The 16,053-nt window shown below is 31.8% G+C and overlaps 1 protein-coding gene across 3 annotated transcripts in view; it reads right to left on the bottom strand.

Moving 5' to 3' along the window:
- The window catches only part of LOC145248017 (RNA-binding protein 28-like), a 104,455-nt gene that overhangs the window by 34,679 nt on the left and 53,723 nt on the right, over positions 1-16,053 (bottom strand). For all 3 annotated transcript variants that reach the window (XM_080109711.1, XM_080109709.1, XM_080109710.1), the window contains exons 14-18: positions 15,624-15,697; positions 10,252-10,387; positions 7,537-7,601; positions 6,024-6,179; positions 4,797-4,946 (exon numbers count right to left, since the gene is read on the bottom strand). In XM_080109711.1, the coding sequence (XP_079965837.1) occupies positions 4,797-4,946; positions 6,024-6,179; positions 7,537-7,601; positions 10,252-10,387; positions 15,624-15,697 (581 nt within the window). The remainder of the gene's footprint in view (positions 1-4,796; positions 4,947-6,023; positions 6,180-7,536; positions 7,602-10,251; positions 10,388-15,623; positions 15,698-16,053) is intronic.

Here is a 16,053-nt window from a genome sequence, read left to right as displayed (position 1 = left end):
TTAAAGATAATATTACCAATAGTTGTGATAGAAGTAAATTCAAAATTAATGTTAATAGTGATAATGGTAGCGGTTATGGTAGCAATGATGGGGATAATAATAATAACAACAATTATAATGATGATTATAATAATAATAATGATAAAAACAATAAGAAGAAAAATAGTAAAATCGTTAAAAAACAAAGCAGTAATAATAATAACTAGCTGGACCCGTGAAAATTTCACGTTTTCTTTTTTAACCCTTTTACTGCCCTGGCCGACGAATTCACCCTGTGTACTATTTTTTTTTAAATAGTAAATGAAGAGTACGGTAGGTAAAATGTATGTAAATATGTATATACCAAAATCACGATATTAGTGCTCCAAATATTCTCAATAAATACATCTTCATTTATGTTTTATAAATATGTTTATTTAAAAATATTTTCAAAAGTTTTATCTAATTTTTAGCTTATTTATTTTTCTTTACATTTGTTTGAGAGAGAGAGAAAGAGAGAGGGAGCGATAGATAGATAGATAGATAGATAGATAGATAGACACACAGAGTGTGAGAGAGAGAGATAGAGAGAGAGAGGGAGCGATAGATAGATAGATAGATAGACACATTATTATTTATTTTTCTTTACATTTGTTTGAGAGAGAGAGAGAGAGGGAGCGATAGATAGATAGATAGACACATTATTATTTATTTTTCTTTACATTTAGCTTATTTATTTTTCTTTACATTTGTTTGAGAGAGAGAGAGAGAGAGAGAGAAAGAGAGAGAGGGAAACGCAGTTTTCGTTGATTAAAAATTAAAAATGATGTGCGTCTTCAACCAGCCCATGAATGCTTTGCATTTATGGAATGAGAATAAGCATTTTATGATCGAAGATCTGCTGCTTAGATATGATAACATAACTGCTGAAAATTTACTATTTAAAAAAAAAATAGTACACAGGGTGAATTTTCATGGGGCGCGGACAAAAATTGAACATTTATTTGTTTTTTTTCATTGTTTATTTTTCTTTACATTTGTTTGAGAGAGAGAGAGAGAGGGAGCGATAGATAGATAGATAGATAGACACACAGAGTGTGAGAGAGAGAGAGAGAGAGAGAAACGCAGTTTTCGTTAATTAAAAATATTCTCGCAACTACGACTGATTGCTGTTAGATATAAACAAATAAAAATATAAAAAAAAAAAATATATTTTAAAATCTTTTTTTTTCAAGTTCGGCCCTTTTCTGTACGCACGCTCAAGGCAGAGAGAGAGATAGATAGATAGATAGATCGATCGATAGATAGATAGAGAGAAACGCAGTCTTCGTTTTATAAATATGTTTATTTAAAAATATTTTCAAAAGTTTTATTTAATTTTTAGCTTATTTATTTTTCTTTACATTCAGCTTATTTATTTTTCTTTACATTTGTTTGAGAGAGAGGGAGCGATAGATAGATAGATAGATAGATAGACACACAGAGTGTGAGAGAGAGAGAGATAGAGAGAGAGAGAGAGAGGGAAACGCAGTTTTCGTTAATTAAAAATTAAAAATGATGTGCGTCTTCAACCAGCCCGTGAATGCTCTGCATTTATGGAATGAGAATAAGCATTTTATGATCGAAGATCTGCTGCTTAGATATGATAACATAACTGCTGAAAATGTTGCTCTCCACTTTCTGAATACCTTATTCATGGAAAATGACATGAATTGCAACATGTTTGGGCTGCCTGAACCAGTTGGAGATCATCCTGGACATGAAGGAGATGTTGAACTAACATGGAACCCTCAAGGCAGAGAGAGAAAAAACAGATTTTAAAATATTTTATTTTTTTAATATTTGATCTCTGCCTTGAGCGTTCGTTTAATGTGTAATCCGCTATTCCAGAATAAAATCTTCTCAACGAATCAAATTTGCCGGAAAGTGTGACACACATAAATAGATAGATAGTTACTAGCGTATTAATATATAGATAATAATAAAAGTAGTAGTAACAATACTTCTACTACTACCTCTTACATCACCACCACTACTACCAATAATAATGAAAATACTGTTAATATTAATTTTTAGGGGTGCGTAAAAGAAATGGATACAGACAAGTGGGGGTGGGGGTCAGAGTAGCAGGAAAAGGAGTTGAGGAGTGAGGAGTAAGATGTCCCGTACAAAATAAAGAAAAATAAAGAATATATATATATATATATATATATATATATATATACATACACGCATACACATATTCATATATAAAAAAACACAGATTAAAAAAAAAGCTCCAATAATTATTGTTGAGCTTGACATTATCCGGATAAGTCTCCTTTGTAGAATTGAACTTTCTCTTTTCCTTTTAAATTAAGCTATATATATATATATATATATATATATATATATATATATATATATATATATATATATATATACTAGCAGGCAGCCTGGCATAGCCCGATCATAAAATATGCCTAAATATGATATTTTAATTTATTACTATAGAACCAATTCTCTATTGATTATTCTATTGTACTCAATATATAGTAGTGATTTTAAAAGTTAAAAACAAACAAAAAAATGACTTAGGTGCCATCATCTAGAATCGAAACCAAAACATTTAGTATTCCAGCCTTAGTCGTTACATTTTGAGCTATTGATAGATAGATGAGAAAATGTTAAAAATTAAGCGACTTTAAACTACCATGTATATTTGCACATGCACAGCAGTAACAGGTTTAGTTGACTTACTTCTGCCAAGTTCAATTCTTTTTTTCAATTTTGACCCATTTAAATGCTATTTTTATGGGCTAAAAACCAAATTGAATGTGTTTCACAAGTTCAAATTCTTTATATCAAATTCAAGTCTGTAGACCAAAAATTGAGAGAAGAGTTTGGTAGACTGTTCCAGACAAGGCCACATATCACATATAAAAAAAATATATAAAATATATATGCATGCTAAAATATTTCATTGTGTAAATGCTGTTATAATGCACAATGTAAAAGTTATGCATAAATACAATTGAGCATAATAGTTATAGGAAATAAGAAACCATAAAAAATAAATGATTACTGAAAGTTTTTTTGTTTTTTTTTTCAAAGGAATATACAGATTAGTTTGGCATTATGAAGTCACTCACATACCTATAACTGAGTATATTAAGTTCATTTAATAATTTTTAAATCAAAAAGTAAGCTAATATAGATATCAGTAAGAGAAAAAGCTCAACTTTATGTGATATTATTAGATATATATTACCTCTCTTAGTGTTACACATTTATACATATAGATACTGTAAAAGAAACAATGCTTATTTTTAGAGATTACAAAATTAGTTATTTTATTGCCATCAGACCATTTAATGTTTGTATGCATCTTGGGATATATATATATATATATATATATATATATATATATATATATATATATATATATATATATATATATATAAAACTAAAAGAATACTCAACCCTGGATACATAAAATTTCCGCAAACATAAGTTTTGCACCATTTTTATGTGCCTTATGAAGATTAAAATCAGCATATAATAATGCTAAACCTTATGTCTAGAATCCTTATTCCAATTGTAATGAAATTTTGATTCTATAAAATGTCTAAAATTTAATGTTTAAACTTCAGAAAATGAAATTGAGACAATCTCCCTTAATTGGTATCTAATGATTATGGGTCAAATTCGATGCAAATCTGAAATATTTGAATTTTTAAATGGGAGATTTTGTACATATTATGTTCTTTAAAACCATTTAAAATACCCCCCCCCCCCAAAAAAAAACCCCCTGAAATTTAGCGAATAGTTATTAATTGATGTCTCATAGTTATATTTAAAATTTCACAGAAATTGGAATATTTGAATTTGGTTATCCTTGCGTTTTGTCACCCAATATTTGGTACAGAGTTGTCACTGGCAAAATGAAACAAGCTTTTTTCAAATTATATTTTTTTAAAATAAGCAAATAAAAATATTGGGTTATCAATTTTTTTGTTTGTCTCTTTATTTTATAAAATACAATTCGAAAAAAAAAAATTGTTTCATTTTGCAACTGACAACTCTATGTCAAACCTTTGTAAATATTGGGTGACGAAACTTAGAAGATAACCCTGAATTTTACAAAAGGGCTTCCACCTCTTTGCATAAAATCAAAGTAAATATAGCCCAAATTTGGACCGCTTATGTCAGCATATGTTGCGACCCCACTAAGCATGCATCGTTGTGCATGTTTACACCAGGCAAATGTAGATCCAATTTTCTAACTATTCATTAAGCATTTGCATACTCATTATGTCTCCTAAAACCTTGAAAATACTTGAAAGAAATTGAAATTTTGGGAACATTTATTAATCGATGTTTAATACCTATTCACAAACATTGGAGGTAATTGAATTTTCATTTTTGTATAAAACTAAATATAGTCCATATTACAACCCTTTTAAACCTTGCAATTGTGTTCTAAGATTCATAATGATCAGCTAATTAGTTTAGGAGTGAATCGTGTAGATACAAACATATAAACAAATATGTAACTTTATACAAATAAATATACATTAATGCATTGAAAGTGTTCTATGTCTGAAAATGATACTTAACATGTGCAGTATCAGAGAAATAAAATGAAAATCTTTGGATAAAGTTGATGATTTTCTGTTCAATTCAGAGTAACAAATAATGATTATCCAACTGCTGTCTGTAAACTGATAACTTACATTTACTAACATCTTTCCAATTTTATGAATATCACAGAGTCACTGTTACCAAATGCTAACGAACACAAATTCTGTAATGGCAGAAAATCCTGTTACTCTTACCCGATCAGTACCAAAAATATCTGGATTATTATTGGTGTTACGGAGTGCCGCCAGGGCATGCTTGTGTTCGGAGAAGGCTATAAAAGCATAACCTCTGGATTTCCCAAGACCTTTTGCATTTGTTCGATCCAAGTCTCTCATGATTCGACACTGAAAGGAAAAAGAATCAAATTTGATTTTAACCTAGAAAAACTTTACTAGTATTGAGTAAGGTGCAAGAAAAATATAGAAATATGAAAATCTTACAAGATATTTCAAAATGTAAAAATATTTAATGCTATCCTAAAACACAGAAGCAAACCCATTATGAGTATTATTCAAATCATATTACTACTGTCATCAGGATTGCATGAAAATTCCACAGTATAATTTACTGTTAATAATATTCATTTGAAATAAATATCACTTAGAGTTAAGAAAAAAATGGATGGTTTTTGTTTATTTTTTTATTTCTGTAAAAGTAATTATTATTGCCATCTAAATATCTTTGAAATAAACAAACAAATGTCTCTGACTTTTTAAAAACTGTAGCAAGTTACATATCACTCAATATGTCCTGGACCTAATTTTTAAAACAATTTCTATGAACAAAAATAAGAATTTATTAGTCAATATACTCCAACACTTTTATAACAATTCAATGGCTTTTTTGTAAAACGATTTGTCTCAAAATACGCCTCAGTTTTCTTATATCACTTCTTCATTGGGGTCAAATCTCTTTTTTTCAGTTGTTATTGGAGGTCATATATGAAGAATAAGTGGGTGCACAAACAATTAAAAATGTAATTCATGTAGTTTTGCTATTGTTGCAATCGACTTACAACATCGTGCTTGTCTTGTTGACAGAACCTTGCTTGCTGATGTTTACGTCTTTGGTCACATTGAACGGCTTTCACTTGCTGTTGTCCACTCAGCTCATTGACGACTTTACTCCAAAGTAGTGAATCCATGTTTCATCCATCACATATTGATGCAAAACCACCTTTTTGTTGCAGTGAAACAGTTTCAAACACTTAATCATTGATGCATTATTAATTTTAATCAACTCTCTTTGAACACAGCTTTTTTATACACAATGCCTTCTGATATTTTCAATTTCATTTCAAATTTGATGAATGCTATTTCATTATCTTCTATTCATTCTTCTTGTTTACTCCCTCTGTAAATGTACAAACTATGAGACATTGATAAATACCACACCTGTTTACATATTACATAATAAAATACCTCGGTAATGATGGCACTTTTGTCATTGACAGCGTTAAGGTAGACTTTTCTCAATTCTTTATCATCGACCTGAGTCGGAATGTTGTGTACACAGATTCTTGTAGGCGAAATAAATATGTTGGGATCTTTCAACTTCTGACGTTTTGTCATTTCAATCTGAAAATAAAATAATTTAATAAAAATTAATCAAATTAATAATAAAAACTCAATTTTTAAAGCAATTTCATGTTATTAAATAGAGTATAACAAGGTCATAATATTAATAATGCTTTTTTAGAATGATAAATGTGTCATGCCAGGGAAAAACACCTATCATATTATTTGGTCCCTTTTGTCACCATTGCTAGGAGGTATACACAAATGAACAGAGACCAAGTATGCTTCTCCCTTTCTTTCACTCTTTTTCTTCTTTCAGACGAGAGACATCAGATTACTAAATATAGGATTTACACTCGTTCTCCTACTTGAATCAAAATTGAAGCGTGGAAAAGAGGTAACATGTCACAAAAAAAAAAAATATAAGCATCTATAGGGTGGAGCATCTCAATTTCCGAGCCAAATCATGGCTGACACTTTTAATAAGAAGTCAGGTAAAGAAAAGATTCGGTAGTGTTCATCTCTGGTAAAAGATATCTTTAACGAATTTTGGACCTGCTTCTAAACCAAACTTCAAAACTAATTTAGCAATTTTCATCTATGAACACGGAACTAATACAAGGACCAATGAATTATTGACACATCCCTAAATAAATATACCTCTAACATTGAACAAAGGACGGTTTCCAATTTCATGTTAACATACACCTCATTTCATCTCGTTTAAACATCTATCTCCTATTAATCTCTTTGAAGACTGGTTTCTGAGATAAAACTTTCTTTGGTTTTATATGCTTTTGTGTTTCTTTCAATGTATATCATATTTTGTAAGTTTTGTCTATCAGTTTTCACCAAGCACACAACTAATCTAGCCAACAAAACACTTGTATTGACAAAGTTACAAAAAATGCCAAAAATATCAGATATTTTTAGTCAAAAACTCAGGCTGTGATAATAGACAAAGCATTAAACAAGCCCATAAAGATGCATTGATTTAAAAAGTCAAATGAAAATTTCATTTAAAAACAATGAAAATATTAAACTTAGCAATAAAGTCAAGTGTATTTAACTTCATTGATAAAAATTAATTTCATTCATTAAAGTGATAAAATAGATAGTTAGCATCTGTCTGCTCTTAATTTTTAATAAAAACAATGTCAGTAAAAATTTGTTTTTAAGTTTTCAAATTTCATAAAATTATTTGATCTTAATAAACTAACAGTTTTAAATTTCTTTTCTTCTTCATATAGTGAAAAAGATAAGTCTGTTTATATATTTATTTTTGTTAATTTAAGATCGATGAAAAGAACCTTTCAATGTCACAGTTAAAGGTAAAATTATAGTCATAGGTAAGTTGGACAGATATTGCTAATAATAGAAATGCGACATCCACACTTAAAACTATAATGCAACCAACCTTCAATCTTTTATTGAGATCTGTTTTGGATAAATCTTCAGCTGCTTTCATTCCAGCTCTTATCACTGTAAGGAAAACAAGAAAAATGACATAAAAAAGCAACTAAAAGACAAAGAAGTTATACAAACACTCATTTTATTTAAATGAATAAATGCAAAAAAATTTTATTTGTTTATCATTCTTAAATTACCATCAAAACAAGTTTTTCTTATTTAAATCAATACAACAATACTTTGAAATATTGTATATATAATACTGATAAAATATCCTAAGATAGAAATTTTAATCTTAATTTGCATTATTATTTGTTTTAAGAGTTTATAATAAATTAAAACTTGGCGTTATTACTTATAATAGTCTTATTTACTCTATATCTATAAAAGTGTCTGTCTGCCTATACATTTCCCTACACAATAACTCTGTCAATTTTCAGTCTAAAGACTCGAAATTTGATATACAGAATAGTGAGATTTGGGAAAATCTTTGTAATCAGATTTTGGTCAGAAATTTAGCTGTTTAGGGGTCAAAGTTCAACGATTTGACCTTTGAGAACTCTACCAAACTCCTCCGACAATTTGGGGTCAAAACACTTGAAATTTTAGATATAGGTTCCTTGGACATGGATCCAACTTAATAACTTGATTTGAGCCCAAAACAATAAATGTTAAGGGGTCATAATAGGGGTCAAAGTTTAAAAGAAATTAACCTCTGTGGTCTCTACCAAATTACTCAGAAAATTTCTGGTCTAAACATTTGAAATTTTACAGAAAAGGTATTCAGAGTTAGGGCGAGCTTTTTAATCAGTTTGGGTCGAAAATTTGAGCTACAAATATATAGATCTATGTATGTATATTTGCATGTCTGCCTAAAACTTTCGACAGAGGCGACGGATTTTTACAAGATCAGTATCGCTTGACCCTTCAGACCGAAAAATTGGCTAAAAACATTAATTTCTTCACCCTCAACTGGGCATTTTTCTACAGGGAGGGGTTGCTTTTTTTCGCCGATATTTTCGAAAGTCATCCCCTCTTTTCGATTGTCTAGCCTTAATTTAAAATTATGTTACTTCCGGTTTGGCAGTGGTCGTAATAGCAAAGATGTCCCGTTCTTTTCCTCTTTTGCAGTACGGGTTCGAGCCTGCAACCACTTTAAAAAATTATTTTGCTCAACACACACCTCCGGGCACCAATGCTAGTATATATATAAATATACATATATACAATGGTTTTGTTGATAAAAGGTTACCAAGATTTAATTTTAAAAAATGTATAAATTACAAAAACCATCCTTAAAAATATGCTCATTAATTTTTCACGGAAGATGGTCGTGCCAAAGCTTTTATAACAAGGTCATTTAAATGAAACTTATATAAATATATATATATAAATATACCCTAGCTAGCTAGAGAGAAATATATATCGACATATAAGAATTCAAGGGAGTGGATGACTGCTCTTTCTCTCATGGCCTCCCACCACTCTCCTCTGTGTATGCAAGTCACCATTATCTCTAGAAATAGAAATCTTTTTTAACCAATCACATGTAAACTTGTTATTTACAACCGCATCTATTTGCTGCAATTTAGCTTCATTAATTGTTCCTATTTACTGAGCAGAGTTAGTCACAAAGTTTTTAATGTGGGGAAAATGCATCTCATCAAAAAGGAGCATGTAGAATGGGGATAAAAATAAAAATTACCTCAGTCTAGAATTATCTCTATATATTATTTTGTTGCGTCATTGTCATTTTTTGTGCTAGTTGGTGAATTGTTATTTTTGTTGTGGAGGTCTCTTTGATCTTCCAGTAATCTGCTTCTTCAGTGGCTTTTCTCTTTCAATTTGAAACCTTTAATTATTTCTGCCATATGTAAAAATTTGAAATCCCTGAAAAACACTTTCATCACTGTAAACCGAGATGCCATGTAACTCGTCTATTGCTCATTAAGTAGGATTCTTAATATGCAAATTTAACAAATATTTGTTTTATATTAATTATCAGTATGAACAAGTTTTGTGTGTGTCTACTGCACAAGATATGATCATTAGTCTGTTGTGCCAGCCCAAATTTGTTTGATTCCGACATTGGTCACAGTGTCAATTAGATGGTCTTAGTGTTGCAATAGAAGAATTGAAGAATTCACCCTTCAAATAACTCTAGTATATTTGTTAAAGCTTATATTGGTACTCATTTCTGAACAATAGAATCACAAGTGAGAAATCTTAACTCCAAATGCTTAGAACCAAAGGGCTCATCTCTCACAGAGAGGCACACATCCCTAATTGACTGTCAGACTAGATAACCAAACTGACTGTGTGACAGGCATAGAGCCAAGTCTAACTGACCTCCACTGGCTATCTCTTGTAATATAGTATTTTCAGTGGAAATCCTAGATGTATCCTCATTCAACAATTCAGATATTCATTTGAGATAACAGCTTAAAAAGGACTATCCGTGACAATCTATTAACATTGCCATCTTACAGCATGAATCCCAGTGTAAGCAAATACTTGTTTTTCAAGAAAAAATCAAATTCTTGGTGGCCAAATCCCAAATCAGATATTTCTAATTCTTTTCTTTTAGTCAAATACCCCCCCCCCCGCAGCAAACCTGTGATTCGCAACACAAACATGCTGCCTAGTGTACATTTACACCAGTACTCAATTCAAAATAATTTCAAATTTAACATTCAGCAAAATTGTACATGTTTATACTTACATCCTTCACGTGCTAAATATAAGTTCCGAGAATCTTTTTTCACATCTTTTGTAGAAAGTTTTAAATTTACAGCTTCTTCTCTAGACAAAGCTTTGGAGATGAGCAGTTTACGTCCATCCAACATCATTCCACCATTCTGAGGAGGAGGAAAAGAAAAATTAAGATAAAAATATGAATGTTCAAATTTTTATAAGTTTCAAAAATAAATTTGAAATTATAAAGTTTTAGTGGTTTAAATTAATAAATATAACAGGTAATCTTACTTATTCAAGTGAAAAAATGTCATGACTAAAATAGTATTTTTTATGAAAAATCTTTTAATATAGGTAGAAAGTAATTGAGGAAGGGACAAATTGAAGAGGAAGAAAGGGTATAAACTCCTAACAAAAATATGAATAAAGGAGAATGTTTATTGCTTTTGGTAAAGTAAGAAGGTAATTCTTTTTTGAATACTAATAAGTTACCTTAATTTGATTAAAAAATGGGTGATTTCACAGATTTTAATGACAATAAAAGTATGAGAGAGTGAAGCATTTATTCATCCTCATCCAATCCCAGACAACATCAAGTCTCCTTGCTAGCATATATTTTTATTTTTTTAGAGCGAATTAGACCTAGAGTCTAAAGAGCACAGTTTATTTTAACGTACTAGTGAAACTTATTTTATTTGAATGTACTATTAAAATACTATTAAAAGAAAACAGTGCTCATTGTACTGCAGATATATAATAAGCATCAAAGGCTGTAAATAAAAAAATTTTCTGATTCTCTCTCCTCTGATCTTGAGTGCGTGGTACAGTGGGGGAAGAGGTGGCTGGTTACTTTTAATGCATCCCAAACCAAGGTCCTATCTTTACATCATCAACGCTCTGATCCACATCTGGCATCAATTGAAATGGATGGCTTTCATCTTGGGGAGGCTCCATGTTTTGACAAGCTTCTGAGATTGACCTTTACCCCTGATCTGAAATGGAACATGTACATCAAGTCTGTTGCCAAGGTCGCTGGGAAAATGGTAGGATCCTTCTACCGCTCCAGAAGATATCTCACTACCGATACAATTCTCTATCTATATAAAAGCCAGGTCCATCCAAGGATGGAGTACTATTGCCACATCTGGGCAAGAGCTGCTAAAAACAGCCTATCCTGCCTTGACAGATTACAAAATAGACTTTGTGGCTTAGTGGGGGGATGCTCTTTTCTCTTCCCTGCAACCTCTATCTCACAGAAGAGATTTGTGAGCCTGTCTTTGTTTTATCGTTATTTCCATGGCAAGTGCTTGTCTGAGCTCCAATCTCTGGTCCCTCCTTGTCAATCTTTCACGATAAACACCCGTCTAGCTGAAAACACTGTCAATAATTTTCCCCACTCTTTATCTGTGCCTAAATCAAAACGTAGATTCCATGAACAAAGCTTCTTTCTTAGAAGTGCACGCCTGTGGAACTCTCTTCCATTTGCCTGTTTCCCACCTGACTACAACTTGGATGTCTTCAAGTCCAACATAGACAAATTCCTGATGAACTGCCCCTTTAAGTAAGACACTTTATCAAATCTGCAATACTAACGCTTACTACGATACTATCCCATTGATTACTGTACATGCAATAACACTTATTCCTGAGTGGCTTCCGGGCCTTGATAAGTGGTGACCACCATGTAGTAAAAAAAAAAAAGAAGCTCAATAGGCATAGATATCCTAGGGCTATTTTAATATTGAGTAAAACAATTCAAAATTTTGAATTAAAAATCAGTTTCAAAAGGAAAACAAACAAAATCCACTCGATTGTACGATCGTTTCAGAAACGATGTTCATTTTATTTAAATTGACAATAAATATTGTCCTTTAAAAACAATATCCTCATCAGCAAAAATAGAGGGGGGGAGTTAAAGACCCCAAAATAAAACTAGCATTTTAGTCAGTGTAAGGCAGATATTCCTGGAAAAATTTTAAATTAAAATAAAATAAAATAAAAACTAAGTTATTAATTTTATGTTGATAAATACATTAAAATAAAGTAAAATAGAAAATTATGAATAAGGTTAAAAGAAAAAATTATTTTTTATAAAAATATATATATATATATATATACCTTTTTTATCTACATTATAAAATCTGTTTCAATTTGAGTCAATCTATCTTTTGGCATGCTGTTATATTCTGTCTTCTAATGTACGGTTGATCAGTTTTTATCGTTAGAACGCCAACATTTAAAATTTATTGAATTAACAAGGGAGATAACTACAAATTTTGAAAATTTAAATAGAAATGAAAGAAAAACTTTTATTGATTATCTATAAATATAAAAGCGAAAATGTATGTATGTATGTATGTATGTGTGTTCGCTTTTTTTGTGTATCTACAAAAGGCTTCTTTCAGAGAAGCGGTCGGTCGGTTCACAACTTTAAAAAACTTTTTATATCACATATAAATCGTAATATCTCACAGTTAACAATGAAGCTCGCCTGTCTATTTAATTTGCTCGATTTCGGGAAGATAAATATTCAACATTTGTCGCTCGCCGCATGTGGGTTAGTCTTTTTCCTATAACATCTTGGGAAAATAAAAATTTAAAAAAAACCTTCCGCAGTAAATGAATACTATCCCGCAGTCAAACTTGACCTCATTAACTCATTTAAATGGGCACCTGCCAAATCCAAGTAATTAAATAAATTCAAACGTGTTTCCGTTAGCATCTCGCGGTGGGGCAATTGTTAACATCGCACGTTTTTTTTTTTCACACTTTAATTTACAACTTTGCCTCAACAGTTTGGGTTCGATCCTCATACTTACTTTTTTTTTTTTTAACCCCCACCCCCGGAGTTTCCACACACACCTCCAAACACCCGGGCAACGCCGGGTACCCCCTCGCTAGTATTGAATAAGAATTATAATAATGATAACAAAGCATTATTTCTATTGCTATCATTATTATAATTCTTATACTTAACTCTTATTATTATTGATTTATCATGATTATTATAACTATTATTAGCTATTTATTATAGTATTACTAAGATTTTATCATTAATATTATTGACAGGATTTATTTTTAATATATTAATTGTTATCTATAAATATAAAAGAAAACAAAAACGGTCCTCTCGTGACGACGACCGGTTCTACGCATGCGTCAGATGACGTCATGACCTGATTTACTTTAAATAGTTGAAAAACTGACTAAATTTCATGCACGTCGCGTTAGCGCGTTGGTTCGTCATCTAAACGTTTTGGGTTCGAATCGTAGTGTGAGATGTCTTTTTTTTTTTCGATTTTTTAAATTTAAATATTGAACCAGTGTTTTAATTTATTTAAGCTATTTTTCACGTAACGTTCGTTTTCCTGTTTTTTTTTTACTTCGCTTATCCACCCCCGACCACACACTCAAAAACACCCGGGTACCCACCGATTTTTTAAATTTTAATATCAAAACAGGCTTATTCAAGTCATTTCTTTTTTATTTTTCGATTTTTATATTTAACATTGTTTGTTTGCCTTACGTTAGTTTTTTTTTTGATGTTTTTATTACACCCCCCCCCCTCCGGTTAAGTTTTAACGTTGTTTTCTTTTTTTACTTCACTTATAACAAACAAATCTGTTGATTGACCTTATTTGCTGAATGTCGTAACGCTCGACAACTTCCGTACGCGCACCTGTCAATTTGGTTCTTTTTTTTTTTTTTTTTTTTTTTTTTTTTACACGGTGGTCACCACTTATCAAGGCCCGGAAGCCATCAGGGATAAGGGTTATTGCAAGTACATTACGTTAGTGTGGAGATTTGATGAAGTGTTTACTTAAGGGGGCGGTTCATTAGGAATTTGTTAACATTGGACTTGAAGACATCCAAGTTGTAGTCAGGTGGGAAGCAGGCAGACAGAACAGAGTTCCACAGGCGTGCAGTTCTAAGAAAGAAGCTTTGTTCATGGAATCCACGTTTTGATTTAGGCACAGATAAAGAGTGGGGAAAATTTTTCACAGTGGATTCGGCTAGACGGGTGTTTTTTGTGAAAGATTGGCGAGGGAGGACCAGAGATTGGAGTTCAAACGAGCACCTGCCATGGAAATAACGATAAAACAAGGATAGGCTCGCAACGTCTCTTCTGTGGGAGAGAGGTTGCAGGGTAAAGAAAAGGGCATCCCCCACTAAGCCACGTGTACTCTGTCAAGGCAGGATAGGCTGTTTTTAGAAGCTCCTGCCCAGATATGGCAGTAGTATTCCATCCTTGGACGTACTTGGCTTTTATATAGATAGAGAATTGCATCAGTAGTGAGATATCTTCTGGAGCGGTAGAAGGATCCTACCATCTTTCCAACGACCTTGGCAACAGACTTGATGTACGTGTTCCATTTCAGATCAGGAGTAAAGGTCAATCTCAGAAGCTTGTCAAAACACGGGGCCTCTCCCAGACGAGAGCCATCCATCACAATTGATGCCAGATGGGGATCAGAGCGTTGATGATGTAAGGATAGGAGTTTGGTTTTAGATGCATTAAAGGTAACCAGCCACGTCTTCCCTCACTGAACCATGCGCTCGAGATCAGAGGAGAGAGAATCAGAGAGAACTTTGTCATTTACAGCCTTTGATGTGTTGTCGTAGATGATCGTGTCATCAGCATAGATGTCAACGAATGATTTAAGTATGTGTTTAGGGAGGTCATTGATGTAGATCAGGAAGAGATTTGGGCCCAGGATTGCTCCCTTAGGGACTCCAGCATTAATACTGCAGGATCCTGATTTTTGTCCATCGACCACTACTCTTATGAGCCTATCGGAGAGAAATGATTTAATGATTGAGAAAACATTTCCAGTTATACCGTAGCTGGAAATCTTGTGAAGTAGACCCTTATGCCATACTTTGTCGAAGGCTTTTGACATGTCAAGAGCAATTGCCCTAGAAAGGAAGCCTTTGTCAAGAGATTCACTAATTCTGTGAGATATAACCGTCAGCACATCTTCTTACTTAAATAAATTCAAACATCTTTCAGTAACTCATTCTGGCTGGCCGATTTTATTTTCAAACTTTGCCTCAGGGCTTCGGGTTCGATCCTACCAACATTTACCCCCCCCCTCTTTTTTATTCAACAGCACACACACCTCCAAACACCCGGGCAACGCCGGGTACCCCCGCTAGTAATAAATAAATAGTTAATCCCTAAAATAATTAGAAGTTATCTCCTTTTGATCAAGGAAAAGAAAAGAAAAAAGAAAAAGAAAAAAGGAAAAGAAAAAAGGAAAAGAAAGGAAAAGGAAAGAAAAAGGAAAAGGAAAAAAGGAAAAGAAAGGAAAAGGAAAAAGAAAACAGAAAAAGGAAAAAAGAAAAAGAGAAAGAAACTAAGAAATATGATAAATTGTCTCAACTTTTTTTTTCACTTACTTCTGATTCTGAGTTTGTGTTTTCTAAACATTTCTCTGCATTTTCCTTTTTAACAAACTGAACAAATGCAGTTCCTGAACAAAAAGAAAAAAAAAAAGATCTTGTAGCCAACAATTTTACTGAAAGTCTTAAATATTGAAATTTTACATTTTACACAATCTTAACCCTTTTTAGGTCATTATATGCACCAATAATGAAAGTGCTTTGGAGATTAATTTGCTTTGTAGGCATATATTTTGTAAATAGTTTAACCCATAAATGGGATTCTGACATATACTAATCCTAAATCAGGTCAGAATAAGCTTGTGAATAAGGACAACTACCATTTGACTTCATATTACAAAATTGGAGTCTCACCACTGAATATCAGAACCCAGAGCAATATATATATATATATATATATATATATATATATATATATATATAGTTT

Source organism: Euprymna scolopes, chromosome 26 (genome assembly GCF_053919585.1).
Source record: "Euprymna scolopes isolate OS-2025 chromosome 26, ASM5391958v1, whole genome shotgun sequence".
NCBI classification, from domain to species: domain Eukaryota; kingdom Metazoa; phylum Mollusca; class Cephalopoda; order Sepiida; family Sepiolidae; genus Euprymna; species Euprymna scolopes.
The sequence above is the reverse complement of the archived record's forward strand: the minus strand, read 5'-3'. Positions and strand labels throughout refer to the sequence as shown.